Here is an 18,592-nt window from a genome sequence, read left to right as displayed (position 1 = left end):
ATTGGTTTGTAACCTAGATAGTGTCTTAGATAAACCTTCAAAATAAGTTGTTCCTGAATATTAATTTAGACTTTTAAAAAGTCAAGGTATCCATATAAATAAAAATCGGATATGTTTATCCGAGACACTATACTGTAAGACGAGATATCCTGTATTCCTAGTTGTGACCGTTATGTTTTTTTATTTTTCTGTGTCTTGTACTGTTTCATGTTTTGTTTACATTTATTAGTATGATCTTCTTCTTCAATGATATATGTATTACATTGATGGGTATAACCTTCAATATAAGTTAAAATTTGTTTCTAAATAAGTAATCATTAACCTCGGCAACGGTGGTAGGAGTGAGGTGTGGGATGGTGGCCAGTGAGCCGTCGGGTGGCTGCCCGCTGAGCTGCGTGGAGGAGCCTGTGAAGCTGGTCTTACTGGAGGAGCGCGACAGGCTCGAGGAGTTGCGCAGGAAGAACACCTTCTCCGCCGTCGGGTTGGGCCACGACAGGATGCCCTTTTTGTCCACGCAACAGAGCGCCTGCAAAAAAAAACCAATCAATATACATTCATTCGTTCCAAGAAAGTTCACGTTTGAAATTTGATCAGGCAAATAGTTAACTAATATATTATATTTTTTACATTAACTCCACATAAGAAGCCTCGAGGAAAATAATTTCCCTCGTGGCGAGCAGAGCAAGGAGCGAATGTTGTAGGATCGAAAGACAGAGGCCGTCAAATTGTTCCACAGCCAAGCTGTTGAACTTAAGAGCGAGTCGTATAAATAACCTGTTCTTTTATAGCAAATGATGGGCATGCATTTGATGTGTTTCCGGAATATGCTTGGTGCCAAAGGGATCAATGCGGCTAGTTCCTCGGACCATCTTCCATTGAAACATTAGGAGAACAACTGCCCGTTGAGAGTAACAGAGTCAAGTTATATTAATTATTTGATTTATTTTACGTTATTCATCATCATGATTATTGGTTCGACACCTGACATCAAAAATAACAAATGTAAACCATGTAGGCTTAAAAAAATATATGTCTGGTTAAAAGTAAAAAAATCAAAAATGCTTAAATTTAAATTTATGATTTCGATTAAAAAAAAAAGGGCCTTACGCTGACAGATCCCAGCACGTGCACTATGTTAGCTGACCTGGTGACCAGGTCTTCCTTGCCGAGTAGGATAGACAGGCAGGTGCTCCACACGCCCCCCTCAATAGGAGCACCCCCACTGACGCTGGTCTGCAGGAGGTGCTTGAACCTGGTGAAGCAAGCTCATTATTACAATAACTAATTAAATTAAAAAACAATAAAACATTGAAGAACATAGCACCCCAAATAAGAAGACGTATCACACAGAACAAAAATGAACCATTAACTCGAAAACATAATTGGGCATTAATTTATTTATTTAACAAATTTTAGGGTAGGAGCAAATTTGATTTGTTTCTTCAAAATTATTTATTTATTTATAAACCATTTTTATGGGTTTTTACATATGGTTAATAAAAATTATACATATAACTAAAGTACCTCAGTAACAATCTTTTGTATTTGTTAAGTGATAAATTGAAAATGTCCACTGACTCGGTATAATTATTTCCCTCCATAAATATTCTGGGCAATGAGGAATACATATGGCAGTTAGTCCCAGAATTTCTACACTGAAATAAATCCTCTAGTATTACTTTAAGGATGAAATAGTTTTTAGCAAAAATGTACATAATAATTATGAAACCATAAATGTTAAGAGAATTAGATTGCCGCATATAAGAAAAACAGAGTTACAGAAATGCTTAAAGTATAAAGGACTACAAATGTGTGATAAAATGCCCAAAAGTTTGAAAAATGAATGTATTTAAAAAAAAACCTTATTGTGTTTACGTCAAAAATATAATTTTATAAATAATTAAATGTAACCATGCACATATTAGTTTATAAATATAAAACTGGTCTGGTCGGGCTCTCGGAGCAGCCTGACGCGTTTTGGTCGGTCTCGTCTTTCTTCGACAATTACAAGGGAAATTTCATATATTCCGCCCTTAAAAGTGTCAATAAATGTTCCTAACTGTATTTAAGTTGCTTAAGTGTACTAAAAACTAATTTTACTGTGACCAGTGTGGACGTATAACGACTTTAAGAAAAGGTGACAAATAATATTGTTAATCCTAAGATGTGTGAATTCCTGTGCCTATAATACGAGATCAGTGCTTTGAACATTCACCAGATGTGATCATCCCTTCGGCCCTTGCCCCTTGCCCCTCGTCCACCCGCACCAATACTGCAAACCCCGCTGTCCGACGCATACAGTGCTTATACAGTGCCGTTATAGAATGTGGGCCATGTGTGTGGGCCTTATGACATTGCTTAGGCCACAGAATCATCGTTTCTCGGAATCTACCCTGAACCCGCACAAGAAAAGAGTCATTTGGCGACTCATGCAACCCCTGCCGCAACCTCCGCTCCCCACCGCTCGTGCCCTTCCGCGCGTGGAATAATGACATCGGAAATGAAGGATGAAATCGGACTGAACCCGCGCTCTTTGGTTTGCTGTCTACATGGAGTGTTTTAAAACAATTATATAGTGATAAAATAACTATTTTTAGTGGTAGTTTATTTGTTAAGTTAAATGTTATATTAAGCGTATAAATATGTATTATTTGTTTTATGTGTGTAACGATATGATAAGTTGTATAAGTAAGATGTTTAAGTAGTACTTGGAAGGGAATGGCCGACAAAGATGTCGATGAGGTTCGCTATCCATCACATCGCCAACCCTTCGGTGGCACAAAGAGGAGGACGGAACGTGATCAATGTCGAATTGGTACATGGAACATTAGAGGAGGAATGGAAAGAAAGATGAACGAACTGTGTGATACTATGGTGAGCAAATGTTTGGACGTACTTTGTATAACAGAGAGTATGAAAAAAGGTAGCGGTACAATGCAGCATAATGATAGGCTCGTCATTTGGTCTGGGAGACCAGATACGGAGAGGGCTTGTCAAGGTGTTGCAGCGCTACTGTCTCCCAGAATGATTGAATGTATGTTGCAGTATGAATGTGTAAGTCCGAGAATAATGTGGATCAGATTTAAAATCGGTTTGACAAGGGTGTTTCTTGTTATTTGCTACGCCCCTGTTAATTCTGAAAGCGATGAAGTGAAAGATGATTTTTGGACTGGTGTGAATGTTGTAATGAGACTAAAAAATATGAACGAAAGGATTATAATGGCAGGTGATTTGAATGGGTGGGTGGGAATTAGACGTGACGGATTTGATTCGGTCTTAGGTATGTTTGGGGATAAAAGAACGAATGACAACGGGAACAGAATGCTTGAAGTATGTTTAGAGTGGAACCTGTTTGTGTCGAATACTTTCTTCGATCATAAAGGTATCCACCAATATACGTGGGAAAGAGGAAATGAGAGGTCAATTATTGATTTTGTAGTAATTGACTCTAGGTTGAGAGCTGTTACCGAGGACACAAGAGTTTTCAGAGGGGCTGAGGTCGAAACTGACCACTTTCTTGTAGTGTCGAGAGTAAACCTCTTTCGCGGTTGGCGCTCTAAAGTGAAAACGGTACCAACTCCGACAAGAGTCAAAATAGAAAAACTGCAAAACGATAATGTGAGAAGTAAGTATGTGAATTGTGCAGAGATAAGATTGAATGCGAAGGAAATGGATGGTCTAAGCATAGACGAAACATGGAACCACATAAAAGTGTGTCTTTGTGAATCTGCTAGGGAGGTTTGTGGAATAAGTACGCAAGGTAGGAAGAAAGGTGGTGCATGGTGGGATGATGAGATTAAAGCACTGGTCTCAGAAAAGAAGAAAGCATGGTTGTGTCTGATTGCGGCTGGCAGTGCTTCCAGCGAAGAGAAGTATCGAGCGAAAGAAGTATATAAGGAATGTAAGAAAAAAGTAAGAGTTGGAGTGAAAGAACGAAAGAAACGCCTGGAAGAGGAAGAAGGAATGAAAATGACAAACCATTTCCAAGAAAACATTAAGTTGTTTTGGAAAGAAGTCAAAAGGTCCCGGAGTGGCCCAGAAAACGGAAGCATGAAAGTGATAAAATCAAAAGATGGAAAAATGTTGACGAATGAGGAAAAAATAAAAGAGAGATGGATGAATTATTTCGAGGAAGTCTTCGAAAGCGAAGTGAGTGACAGTGATTCCAGCGGCGAATCAGATATGAATGACGATGGAGTGAATGTTACCGAAATTAGCATGGATGAGATAGAAAGCTCGATTAAATGTATGAAGAATGGTAAGGCTGTTGGGTTTGACAATATTGCTGCTGAATATTTTAAAGGAGGTAGCCGTGTAATTCTCACATGGTTGTGCAATCTTTTTAACCAATGTTTAAAGGAGGGTTACACGCCTTTAGATTGGAGAAGGGCTGTGATCATGCCATTATACAAAGGTAAAGGGTCACGTATGGAATGTGGGAATCATAGGGCTATTAGCCTGCTTAGTTCAGTTGGCAAGCTGTATGGTAGAATTTTGATTGAAAGAGTAAGAAAGGAAACAAAGGATAAAATATGGGATGTGCAAGGTGCTTTTATGAGTGGAAGGGGGTGCATGGACCAGATCTTCTCATTGCGTATGCTCACTGAGAAGTTTCTGGCAAAAAACCAGAAACTTTTCTGTGCCTTTGTAGATTTACAAAAAGCATACGACCGAGTCGACAGGAAAAAGCTATGGAAGGTGTTGTCCAAGTATGGAGTGAATACGAATCTGACTCAGGCAATTGCGTCTCTGTATGAGGGAAGCGTTGCATGTGTTAGGGTAAACGGTGGTTTTACGGGGTGGTTTGATATCACAAAAGGTGTTAAACAAGGCTGCGTAATGTCACCGTGGTTATTCAATCTATACATGGATAATTGTATGCAAGAATTGAAAGAGGTGGGATTGGGCGCGAATTTGAATAATTTGAAAGTATGTTGCCTGTTGTATGCTGATGATGCGGTGCTGATTGCTAATAGTATAGATGATCTACAGTCTCTCGTGGCTAGGATGAACGAAGTATGCATGAAGAATGAGTTAATGATGAATGTAAGTAAGTCTAAAGTAATGGTGTTTGAAAGAGAGAGTACGAAAACAGTGTGCAATATAATTGTGAATGGGGAATACTTGGAGCAGGTGGATGAGTTTGTGTATTTAGGAAGTATGTTTACGAGAGATGGGAAGGCTGACAGAGATATCGAAAGAAGGGTAAATGCAGGTAATTCCGTTAATGGAGGACTAAACGCCGTAGGCGCTAACAAAAAATTGTCCAAAGAAGCGAAGTTAGCAGTCCACAACGGAGTGCTGGTACCTACCTTGATGTATGGAAGTGAGGCATGGAACTGGCAAAGAAAGGATGAAAGTAGATTAAATGCTGTTGAAATGAGATCCCTGAGGCGTATGTGTGGTAAAACCATGTTTGATCGTGTGAGGAATGTGGAGATCCGCAAAGAGTGCAAGGCTGATGTAAGCGTAATGAGTAAGATTAAGAAAGGGATGCTTAGATGGTTTGGGCATGTAGAGCGAATGAGCGAAGATAGGAGTGTAAGGAGGATATATGATGCAAATGTGAATGGTAGCAGAAGTCGGGGACGCCCGAGGAAGACATGGCACGATCAAGTGAATCAGATACTCGAGTCGGGCCATGTCAAGAGTCAGAATAATAGAAGAGTATGTATGAGACGATGTATGAATGTGAATGAGGCAAGGAGTGTGTGCCAAGACCGAGTTGTTTGGCGGTCCGTCCTCTCTGCCTACCCCTGTGGGGAAACGGCGTGATGGTTAGTTAGTTAGTTAGTTAGTTTATATAAAACTCAAATAAACAATAAATTATGTGTAATCCGAAAGTTTGTCAACGCAAGCAATTCTGGATTATCAAATGCATAATTTGATTGTACTGTTGATTCACCTATTTTACTACAATTCATGCCTTTCAATGTCCCTCCTAGAGACTTATGTGAATACCGCACAAGAGTCCCAACTGCTGCCAACCTTTTGGAACCAGTGAGACTATGGCATCCCCAATTGGGGTATATTGAAGGTAGTGGGGAGGGGAAGGAGAAGAGGAAGGTGGGTTGGGAACCTGGCTATTCTATCCGTGGACCAAACAAGGCTAAAGCCATTTCAAGCAATTTTTTTTTTTTTTATATAAACAAGGTTACAATTTTATAACAATATAAACACCAATATTTCAATCACTCTCCTAATAAAGCAGCTGCTTGTGTTTAGGAGAGGACAACAAAATGTTTTTACATTTGTTTAAATTAAACAAAAAATATTAGTAATTTAACAAAAAATAACAATAAAAGTAATAAAAATATAGGTTAGTTAATAAAAGATTCAAAGAATTGAAAAGGCAAAAACATATTTCTAAACAATAAGTAAAGTTATGAGGTGGTACAAGAGTATTTTAATTTAATTTTTTTTTATATTTTTCGTAGTTTTCTTCCGATCGTATATCAAGGGGTAATTTATTAAATAATTTTACACCCTCGAATATATAGTGATGCTTTGCTGTTGTGGTTCGTGCTAGTGGCACGGTTAGTCCTCCAACAGATATTATTCTTTTGCTAATATTCAATTGTGGTAAATTATTTTTACTAAAGAAATCTTTATGTATTTGTAGAAGTGCAATTTTGTCATAAATTTTTGTAAGTGGGGGAACCGGGAAATCTTGAAAAACATTTATAGTTGGGTAGTAATATGGCTTTTTTAAGATGATTTTTATTAATATTTTTTGAATAGCTTCCAATGGGAGTAGGGATGATTTATATGCACCCCCCAAGCCACGATTCCATATTGTAGTACAGAGTGCGCAAGTGCATAGTAAATATCTTTTAGTATTTTTGATACAATATTTCTTAGTCTAAAAAATATATAGATCAGTTTTCTCATTTGTCTACTGTGGAATTTATTTGACTTTTCCATTTGATGTTATTATCAATAATTATTCCAAGATATTTTATTTCTTCTTTACTACTAATGTGTATACAGTGTATACGTGTATACAGTTTAAGTTACAGGGTGCGATTCTAAGGAGGCAATTTCTTTCGTGAATTTTTATGTTTAGATTTACATTTGAGATATTCCCTGTTAGGCTATAAGGTATAAAATGGGTTTTTTCGACATTTAGTGTCAATAAGTTTTCGTCAAACCATAATTTAACGATATTTATGGCATTATTAGCTGATACTTCGACCTCATTCCAAGAATTTCCTTCAATAGTTATCACTGTATCATCTGCGTAAGATATAATGTTTCCAATGATTGGGAGTTCAAAAAGTTCATTTACATATAATATAAATAGTAAAGGTCCCAAAACAGTTCCTTGTGGAATTCCAAAATCTATATTTTCTATTTCACTTAATTCGTTGTTTACTTTAACCCGTTGAGTTCTTTGATAGAGATAACTTTTTAACCATGTTTTAGCTTTGCCAGTAATTCCTATATTATTTTGTTTATTAATTAATTTTGAATGTGAGACACTATCAAAAGCTTTACGGAGGTCAATGAATATGCTTAAGCATTTTTTGCCTCTATCTAATGTTTTGTAAATAAGCTTAGTTAATTCTGCAATTGCGTCTTGTATGCTAAGTTTATCTCTGAAACCGTATTGACTAGGGTTAATACATTTTTGGTTATCTGTATAATCAGTAATTTGTTTTTTTATTACTTTTTCGTGTATTTTTGCAATGTTGGATAATAAGGATATTGGGCAGTAATTGTTTACTTCTTTTGAATCTCCGGATTTATATACTGGGATTATAATGGCTTTTTTGTAGTTAGACGGGTATATTCCGTATTTAGTACTTACATTAATTATATGCGTAATCGGTTTCGTTAGAAAATGGCAGTATTTTTTCAAGATTTCTGTAGTTATACCGTCGTATCCTGGCGCACTACCATTTTTAAGTGATTGTATTATGTTTTCAATATTTTTTCTGTAGTCGGTTTAAAAATTGAAAGATTGCTATTTGTTATTTTATCTTCATGTATGTCATCAGGTTGATAATTTTGGTCAATTTTATATGCAAGTTTTTGACTGACGGTAGCGAAAAATTTGTTGAAAATATTTGCGCACATTTTTGGTTCACGGATAGCATTTATTTTAGTTCCATTATTGTTTATGACATTTATTGTAGACTTATTTTTATTCATTATTTCATTTATAGTGTTCCATGTTTTTTTAGGATTTTCCTTTGTGAGGATTATTTTCTCCCTGTAATATTTTTCTTTTGTGTCTTTGATAATTTTAATGAGTTTGTTCCGGAATATTGTGTATTCATTTTTTACTTGGCTATTTGTAGGGTTTTTTTTGTATCTATGAAAAGTTTTTCTTTTTTCCGGATAGATATGAGCAAAGATATTAGAAGAACGAGATATGCTATGTTGGCCGCCGGACCGTAGCCGGAGTACTACCTAATTAGGGTACTTTGAACGGTATCGGGACGTGTACGCACAGAAATCTGTTCTATGTATTAGTGCGGATACCTTAGCGCAAGCGAAGGTGTGCAGTAGTATTGGTGAACAAAACCGGCGACACTCGGCAAAACAATTCCACTCAGTACGAACTGCGCATAGCACATCTCGTTCTTCTAATATCTTTGGATATGAGTAATCCTTGCGTAATCCATGGTTTGATTTTCCTTAATTTAGAACTAGGTTTATTATTTATAAAGGTTGTACAGTCTGCGATATGAGCATTTAAAGTTTCTTCAAAGAAGTTTGCGCACATGTCTGGGTTTTGGCAATTTAGTATTGAGGACCAAGATTCGTTACTTAATTTATTATTTAATTTTACATTGTTCAATTTGGAAATTATGTTAATATTTTTTCTAGGGTCATTTATTCCTAAGTTTTTATTTAAATCATAAATAAAAATATTTGTATGGTGATCTGTTATATCATTTTTCCATATAATAGATTTAATTTTTTCTGTGTGTTTAATATTGCTCCATATGTGGTCCAGGCATGATGGCGATTGGTTTGCAAATTCTCTTGTGAAATTATTTACACATGATATAAAGTTAATTTCATTCATAGCATTTATATAATCTATTTTATTTTTACAGTGGTTATTTGGACCAATATTAATATTTAAATCACCTATTACGATACAATTTAGATGGTTTTTATTACATAGTATTTTTTTTAATTCTTCTATAAATAAAGATACATCAGAGCTGTGTGTTCGATATATTGCGATTATATTGAATGGCATATTATTTAAAACAAAATTTAATGACAAACAGTTTGCTTTGCATATGTGTATTTCGGTTACATTGATGTGAGTAAATTTTTCTTTAGCGTATACTACAATTCCACTATTTTTATTAATCTGATAATTTGTATTGTAATTTTTGTAGTTTGGGATGATTGTTTGTTTCAATTCTGAATGGTGGTCTTACACCAGGGCGATACTGAGAGTATCTTCCACTCTGGAACGTGCCGCTAGTTTAATATATATTATTTTAAATGAATAAATTGTGTTATTTATTGTTTTTGTGTTTAATTCGTAGAACTCCATTTAATTTTTGAAAAATTTAATTAAAATCAAATTTAATAATATAATTATTAAGTTCTGTGTCACAGTTTGAAAATGGCCTTGAAAGCCGAAACAGCTGTAACAATAACAAAAACCAAAAAATACTTGCAGAACTTAATAATTATATTATTAAATTTGATTTTAATTAAATTTAAAAAAAAAAAGAATAAATTGTGAAATAACACAAATCCATAAATAAAATTTACTTGCGCGCGCCTGGATTTAAACCCGCAACCTTCGAATTGCTAGTCGAGAGCCTTACCCCTCGTCCACGGAGGCCATCAACTGAACTGCTCTTCCTCAATCAGGACTAAACTAATTGTAGATACTACCAGGGCTGGCCCTGAGCCTAACGCCACTGGTGCAAGTAAAATTTTGACATCCCTTTGTTTAAACCAGTAGATGCGTAGGTAGGTGATCACTGTAATCAATAATCTTTGGATGATTTGTATTTTTGTAAAGCGCTGTTTTTTTTGCCACTTCTATTTGCTTATGTTTATTTGTGTATCTTGTCTTTACTTAATCCATATATGTACCATCCTTTAACAATAATTTTAATTTTTGTTCTAATTTAGTGTTACCTATTTTGTAAATTGGGCGTTAGTCCGTTAATAAATAAATAAATAACTGAACATGACAATATAGTAAGAATCATTCATCTTCATGAAATGAATCAATCTGAAAACATTGTAGGTCCAAGTGGATGCTCTGGTGGAAGAGACTCAGAGGCATTCCGAGGAACATGTTGACCTATTGTGTGGAAAAGCGTTGGAGCAGGACAGACTGATTACTGGATCAGAGCCGGCAGCGAGCATTTGTGTAGGAGGCCAAATCCCACCCTGGGATGTATAGCGCGGTGATAAAAATAAAGAGATTTGACAAGGGTCTTGCTCACTTGGACATGCCGTAGATGTTGAGGGCGGTCCACACCAGAGGAAAGGTGGTGGGCAGCAGGGGCAGCGTGACGCCCAGGGTCTGCAGCAGGAAAGTGTTGGTCCAGTGCGCGCGCGGATCTTGCAGGTACACGTGGTACACGAAGGCCGAAGCTAGGCACAGCACTATGGTGGCTGGCAGTAGCACACCCTCGATGCATCGGTTTATCACCTGAAAGGCCACAATGAGCTCATTTATTATAACAGTATCCTGAACTATATTTATAGCACCGTTTTTAGATAGTAGAACTGTGTCATCTGCAAAAGCACTAATTTTGCCTCCTATTGGTAGAGAGCATAAATCATTTGTGTAAATTATAAAAAGAAGGGGTCCAAGCGTACTACCCTGAGGTACACCAAAGTTATTCTCTAGTGGAGTGCTCATAGAGTTTCAGATTGGTTAGATATGACCTGCCTTTGTGTTGTAATCTTTTGAGACAAAGTTTGTGAGAGATGAGTGAGAGTGTCAAAAGCCTTGACAAGGTCTAAGAATATTGAGATAGAATTTTTTCCACGGTCTGTATCGAGATAGATTCTATAAGGTGTGCTATAGCTTCATCAGTTCTCTCTCTCTCTCCGGCCTTTTGATTTTTATTTTATTTATTTATTATATAATGTTCTTTCCTAATTATTCTACTACTCCGTAAGGTGATCTCCGGGAGCTCATGTTTGTGGGAGGAGTATTTACATACAAAAAGTAAATTATGTTTAAAAGGCGATGTGTAGACAATAATGAAAAGTTTTAGAAAGATAATAATAATAGCCAGAGTATTTTTTTTTAAATACTAGATAGTATAAATTAGGTAAACGTAAATTAAGGGTACAATATATCATTATTCAATTTCAGGGAGTTCATTTGCTTCCTGAATTATTCATATTTCAATGTTTTGGTTACATTAATTTTGTTTTTGGACAATAATATTTTGATTCACTAAATCATGCCATGTCTTTCGGGCGCCCCCTGACTTCTTCCACCATTCATTTCCGCATAGTATATTCACTGCACTCTTTTCTATTATTATCTACTCTAGCTATAGAGAAATAGTATTAACCTTCAGACCTGCTGTGTTTCTCAAATAATTCAATATGTATTACCAGATGCCTCTGCTGGTTGTGCACGGTAACCGGGCGCTCGAGGGCGCGGCTGAGCGCCAGGCGCAGGTTGGACAGGTAGGGCGTCTCTGTCATCTCAAACAGCTTATTACGGTGTGGCTGTGTCACGCGGGGACTGCCAAACACTTCCTTGGACTGAAAAAGCCACAAAATTGACTATCAAGGTGAAAGAAAAAAACAATTCATATTTATATTCCTGCAAAATTCAACATCAATTTTTGAAATGGTGTTGAATGATATAAACGGTCTCTAAGACATCTGCAAAATGGCAATTTTGTAGAAGAATTTTTTATAAATAATAATTTTAGAAGCAAAAAAATTTTTAACCCGTAAGCTGCAGATGGCATGCATTGTCGTCGTCCATTCAAGAACTGACTGGCTACTGCTACGGATAGCATGTATTGTCATTTTTCACTTTTACGTACTAATACGACATCTCTGAAGAAACTTTTACACTAACATTTGGTTTGAGGCGTGGGTAAAATAAGTTCTCTGTAATTTCGAGTGATACAATATTTAAGGTCTCACATAGCCCTGCGCGTGCTGAAAACCGAGAAAACTTGAAAAATTATTACATATGAAGGTTATTTGGTTATTTAGTACAAAAAAAATTGTATTGTTGATTTCACGTTTTTTATTAACTTTAAGAAATTTTTTCTTTCTTTTAATATTAATACTGTTTTTTACGGGTATAAATGGTCTTGTCGGCTAAAATTTGTTTTCTTTCGTGTGAAAAGGATACAAATGCAAGTGGCATTGTCCGAAAATATAAAGTGTGACTTTCTACTTTCCTAGGAAGACTTACCTGGGGGGGCTGGTAGATCTGACGGGGCTGTAGCAGTAAGCGGGGCTCTTCGGGGCAGCGGCAGTGCCCAGGGGACTCCTGCCCGGGCCGAATGAGCACCGCGTCCCCCTTCACTAGCAAGGCCCATGGGAGATTCACCAATTTGCCTAAAAGCACAATATCAATGTTCAATTTGTCGTCGCTTCTCCAAATAAAAGATGCTGTAAGAGTATGCAGGTTGCTACAAGAATCAAATTATAATTAGTAAAAAATAACATACGCAAGCTAAAAACCTCATAAATATTTAATTGTCGGTTTTAAATGTGTTTAAACAAGGGGGTCTGGGAGTAAGTGCACTAACTTCGGGAGATGATTCTACGTGATGCTAGAAGTAAAAAAGATAAACAACTTGTTATAATATTCTCAAAATACCATGTCTATAGGTACTTGTCTGTAATGGTGTAAATTTGTCTATGATAAAAAATAAAAATCTCTTCCGTTTTGTCAGCCTCGCCAAGCACCTTGTTACATTGTCATATTAATTAGGTTCTGAATGTAACAAGGTGCTTGGCGAGGCTGTTACATTCAGAACCTAATTAATGTCATATTAATTAGGTTCTGAATGTAACAAGGTGCTTGGCGAGGCTGTTACATTCAGAACCTAATTAATATAAGACATATTAATATATGACATTAACATAACTTTTTATAGAAATTTCATTATTTTTTCCCAAAGATTTCTTTTACCTGAAAATTATCTTTCGAAAAAGTTATTATACTTTTTTACTTGAACTATCATATAGAATTAACCTCCAAGTCACTGAACTTTATTCCTGGATACTGTTACGTAAAAATTACAAAGACCAACGCAGTGTACCTATATTAAAAAAAAAAAAAAAAAATACAGTTTGGGACTTTGTAAATAGGTCTTTGAAACGTCCCACTTAAGCTGAACAGTTAAGTTTAAGCTGTAAAAAAAAAGAGTTCACTGTGTTTTGAATGCAAGTTTTGGGAAGCTAAGGTTAAATATGTATTGTTTGGAATGTAAATTTACCATCTCTGTAGGTCCACTGCAACGTGACGCACGGAGAGAAGGGCGCACACAGGTGCGGATAGTTGGCCTCCGTCCAGCAGCACTCCACGGCGGCGCGCTCCAGTTCAACTGAAATGCAACACTCGCTCGTGTCAATACTCATCAATTAATCGCTTGAGTACCAGCTTATACCTAGCGAATTAGCCAGCAGGTCTGCAGCCCCTTCTATTTTATTGTATTTTTAATATATGCTTTGAAAGTATGTTCCTAACATACTGAAATATATTTTATTCGCTTGGCAAGGATATAAATATATCTTAATATTATTCTAACCCCTCGTTTCATCACTTACAAATATATTTATTTTATGCGACGCAATACGTGGATTTTGCGGAACGAATTTCTTCTGTTTGTTTATGTCATATTGGTATATTTTATTTAGATTCATTATGAATGACATTTATTTAGCTTCATGAAAATATAATCTTAATATATAAAAATCACAAGTCACTGTGTTCGTACACGCTAATCTCCAAAACTGCCCAACCGATTTAAATGATATTTTTTGGATGTGTATGGTTGGTTCCAGCTTGAAAGATAGGATAGTTTTGGACCCTATAGGTAGCGCTGTTGTCGAGATCTAATTTTTTTTTTTTCAGATTTCTTATACAAAAATACGTACAACCGCAAATTTTAAATATATATGTAGAGAAAATACCACAGTGATCATTTGTTTATCCTTTTTTTTTATTTTGATTCTATTTTAATTGTGCTGTGTATCATTTTGTGTATTATTTTTTGTTTAATTAATAATTCAAACCTAATTTCTTATTCCTGGCTCCTAAGGTGTATAATGGGTTCAAGCAGCAATGCAGTAAGGTTAAAACAGGCCCTCTTCAAAAACGAATTACCGTATGGCTCATAGAATGTGGCAGAACGAAATCGGAAAGCTTCCTGAATGAAATTATTGTCTGACTGAAGAAAGACCATTAACTGAATTGATTCCGACTTTATCCATATTATCGTATATATATTTATTATTTTTGTTTTTGTTTTACCATTTGAATAACAATATATGTAAAACATTGTATAATTGTTTTTATATTTTATTTATGTTTTTATATTTTCTTATGTTTTCTTTTTTATATTTTCTTATTTATGTTACCACCATAATACGGGCATTTGCCTAGTTTGGGGTATTAATAAAAAAATAAAAAAAATAAATGCACACAGCATAGGAGCATGAACGAAATGCAAGAGACAATAGAACGCACTCACAAACTGATAAATGAAGAACACAGAATCAGCACAGTAGAGACATGTACGCAAGAATCTCAAGCACATCGCAACGATGAGATGAATAAAAAATGTATATCGAAAGTGTTTTCGTACGGCAATCTGTCATTCTCTGTCAAATACATATACTTCAAGGCAGTTTTTCAAGAGTATAGAACAGTGACGGTCGCATTTTTACTTATTTTCTATCATACTGAATGATAATCACAATCTGCTGAAATGATCGATATCAAATGATGTGTCAAAACAATATATACAATGCATATGACTTGCAAATGTATTCAATGTATGACAAATGCATAAAATATCCGACAACACCGCTACCAGATAAAAGGCGGACTACATAAAATGAGGTCTATATAAAATGCGGTTTACATAGAAGGCGGTTTGTGGCAGGAAAATGTCTGACCAATGTCTGCGCACTAGTATATTTATATAAAGAAGAGTGTGTGTAGTGGGCGGACCAGGCGAATATGGGGCGGGCGGAGTGTATTTGATTTTTATCAAAATCTACAGTTTTATTCCGAAACTGATGAAATTTTGCATGCATGACCAACAAAAGAAAAGGAAGGTCACGGTCTACATGAGATATTGAAAAATTCTGCGTAAATCCCAGGCAACGCCGGGAAGTTCAGCTAGTAAAATCATAAAAAGTCTCTATGAAAATGTATCTTATTTAGAGAGTTAATAGCGTCAGTAACATTAGTTTTTCAATATCTTCAAAATATGTACTCGGGTAAAATGTATGCAATGGTGCCATGTGACGTCACACGAGATGCTATTCAGAACAATTCACAATTCAAATGGCAGGGCTGGAGTACCGTCGTGTCACAAGCTTTTCGAGCGGCCGCAAATATCAACATTTTGATGGCTTATATCTTCGGTAGGTAGTTATTTGGTATTTTTCAAAAATTCTAAGGACGGGTTGTTTCGGAGAATTTAAACAATTCGTCAAATTTCAACGTTCATTTTCGGGTTCTGTGAAAGACTTATTCAAGTTCTGTTTTTATATCATTGTAGGCTAGTTGCTTGACAAAACTGAAATAAAAACAGAACTTGAAAAAATCTTTCACAGAACTTGAAAATGAACGTTGAAATTTGATGAATTGTTCAGATTCTCCGAAACAACCCGTCCTAAAAGTTGTATTCTCAGCATAATCTAAATAATATGATACATTTGTAAAAAAAAACATGAAATTTTATTTCAGGAAAAGACCTCACTCTGAACAATTGCGTTTTTAATTTTGAAAATGGCAATTAAAATAATTTTATGTAAAAGATATTATTCTATAGGTGGGTCCTTTATCGCTTCTCCAAACAATCACTTCCAATTATGAAAATTATGACATAGATTAGAAAAACTAAGCGCACAAACAGACAGACGCCAATGGTGACATTACCGCATGATAGGCATATCATATTATGGTGGTAACATTATACAAATAAGAATAATATAATATCAATGAAATACATAATACATATGTATTAAAAGTACTGATAATATTATTTGACATCTCCATTCCATTATTGTAGGGAAACTACTTACGAGCTAATATCCGTACGGCCCGCAAAACAGCTGTTTTCGGTGCAAAGTTTAGATGATTTCTATCTTATAGTCATCACAAAATAAAATTAGGTTTTAAATAAATAATATGTTTTTCTATATGTCAGGGGCTGAAAATGTGTTACAATGCTTAAAACAATTGCGTCTTACTAATGGTTAGTCATTACATTATTATTCATCATTGTACATTCAAAGTGATTTTTTAAAATCTCAACTGTATCGCCGACCGAAAATCTACAACCAATGGTGTAAAATATTATGGAATCATAATACATAACACTATTGAGTGTTTTACACGATACATTATTTTTCATACAGATTCCATGCAGGTCGTCTTTCCATATGGATTCGGTATAGAAAATAGGACTTGTTCTATTTTCGATACCGAATTTAAGGTAGGTTACATAGCATAGGTACATTATGAATTAGGCAACATTGTTGGAGTAATTTTAAGTAAATACCTCCAATAGACAATATTCTTTAAGTATACAGGGTAAAGTGCACAAACTTCGGGAGGTGATTCTACATGATAGTAAAACTAAATAGTAGATAAGTAAAAAAAATGAATATACCTTTTTTTTAAATTTTAACGTTTTAAGGTAGTTTTCAGGTACAAAAGTTGAATTGTCTGGGGATTTTTTATTTTCTTTATTCATAAAAATATATTTGGATACAGGTTTTTTACATGCTTTTCGACTACCACACTAGACACATGTCCGTATTTTGGTAGTCGATTAAGTGCACAAACTTCGGAAGGTGATTCTACATGACGACAGAAGTAAAAAAGATAAATAACCTGTGTTTCTTTTTCACTACTTTTACTAATGCACAACCTCTCATAGTCGTTTTTTATGTCTTTCCTTTTTTTATCTCTTTACTTGATTATTATAAGTGATATATCAATGAATCAGGTATTTGCACCAATCTCATTTTTAGTATTATTTCTCAGTACTAAAATGAATATAATAATATGGGTTGTTTAGGAGTGGGGCACGCAAACATATTCTATGAGAATTGTCGTTTTGGCTTCACCGTTAACATTGTACTGGGGGTACAATGAATGAATGAATGGGTATGCAAAAACAGAATAAAACGTTTGGTCTGTAATGTTTGTACCAAGAGAGTGGTGTATCCTCCGGGGGATCTCGTCCTTCCTGAGGCGCTCCTCGCTGTAGACCAGTAGCAGGTTGGCCAGCGTGGCGAGTGCCAGCAGCAGAGCGGGCAGCAAGGCCCGGGCCAGGCACAGTGCCAGGCAATAGCCCAGACCCACGCCCACTACGGGCCATGTCAGCAGCGCGTTCTGGTTCCAGGGGCTCAGCGCACCCAGGGCCCAGCCACTGATATTAAACATTATAATTCATTGAAACTACATTCATTCTAAATAACATATTTTTGCTTAACAGACTTGAAACGTATTGCAATTTAATACGGTTTTGTTTACTATCCAACCAAGGTAAGATCTTTGGAACTAATTAAAACTTATGAATGATTAATTAAAACAACTTCCAAATATACAGTAATGGAATTCAATCAGGATAATAAAAACGACAAAAGGTACTGATTAATTATTAGCATTGGAGCATTAAATTTTTTTTTCGTTTATTGTTTATCAAAATATGCAGAGAGGGATGTTAAAATCTAAAAATAATATCATTACAAAACAATGCAAATGTCAAACGTACTAACCTAGAAATTTGATTGTGTTTAAAAGTATTTAATTCTATTATTATGTCATTTTTTAACTGCCAAAGAGCATCTTTTGTCAGTAAGCCAATTTTGGCACTTTTTTTAGCATCACTCATCATATTACATACTCTCAATTTTGTAAAAATGGTAAAATGTTGAAATATTATTTGGATTCGTACCAACCCCTTCCAAATATAAATTAACAACTGTCAAATGGAAATGTCAGGTGTTCAATACTAAATAACATTACCGCCGATAGCTCTGCTATAACCTCTCTCTCTTTCTCATAAACGAAGGACGCAATAAAAAGAGAGATTGTCTCAACATATTCGGCGACAAGACCATAGAAACCAGAAGCATCGACAACATCAACAACCAAAAACTATCAGCTAGCGACAGAAAAGTGTATACGAATCACGAATATAGTGACTAGAGATGTTATCGAGACATTTCGCCGTGAGTGGTTTATTTATGATTTCACAACAAGAACATCGGTTTGTTGTATAGGTTAAATCATAAATGAACCACTCACGGTTAAATAATTTGAAAAGTCGGGGTTGCCGTGTAAAATACTTACGATTAGTTAAATGTTTCGAAATCGAAGGATTTTATTATTTTCAAATCGGGAGGCGGGTACAGGTTC

At 35.5% G+C, this 18,592-nt stretch overlaps 1 protein-coding gene across 3 annotated transcripts in view; it reads right to left on the bottom strand.

The window, feature by feature from the left end:
- Nucleotides 1–18,182, bottom strand: part of l(2)k05819 (transmembrane protein 94-like protein l(2)k05819) — a 62,035-nt gene extending 43,853 nt beyond the window's left edge. For 2 of the 3 annotated variants that reach the window (XM_089638398.1, XM_089638397.1), the window contains exons 1-8: nt 17,950–18,182; nt 17,380–17,600; nt 13,425–13,532; nt 12,392–12,537; nt 11,569–11,721; nt 10,437–10,645; nt 1,108–1,252; nt 323–526 (exon numbers count right to left, since the gene is read on the bottom strand). In XM_089638398.1, the coding sequence (XP_089494524.1) occupies nt 323–526; nt 1,108–1,252; nt 10,437–10,645; nt 11,569–11,721; nt 12,392–12,537; nt 13,425–13,532; nt 17,380–17,600; nt 17,950–18,068 (1,305 nt within the window). In that variant the 5' untranslated portion in view covers nt 18,069–18,182. The remainder of the gene's footprint in view (nt 1–322; nt 527–1,107; nt 1,253–10,436; nt 10,646–11,568; nt 11,722–12,391; nt 12,538–13,424; nt 13,533–17,379; nt 17,601–17,949) is intronic. The other variant, XM_089638399.1, reaches the window with a different exon arrangement.
- Between the last annotated feature and the right edge of the window lie 410 nt (nt 18,183–18,592).

The sequence above is a fragment of the Hesperophylax consimilis genome, chromosome 12, assembly GCF_061612785.1.
Source record: "Hesperophylax consimilis isolate HC1 chromosome 12, BYU_Hcon_1.0, whole genome shotgun sequence".
Lineage (NCBI taxonomy): Eukaryota > Metazoa > Arthropoda > Insecta > Trichoptera > Limnephilidae > Hesperophylax > Hesperophylax consimilis.
Note: the sequence above shows the minus strand (reverse complement) of the source record. Positions and strands in the feature narration are given on the sequence as shown.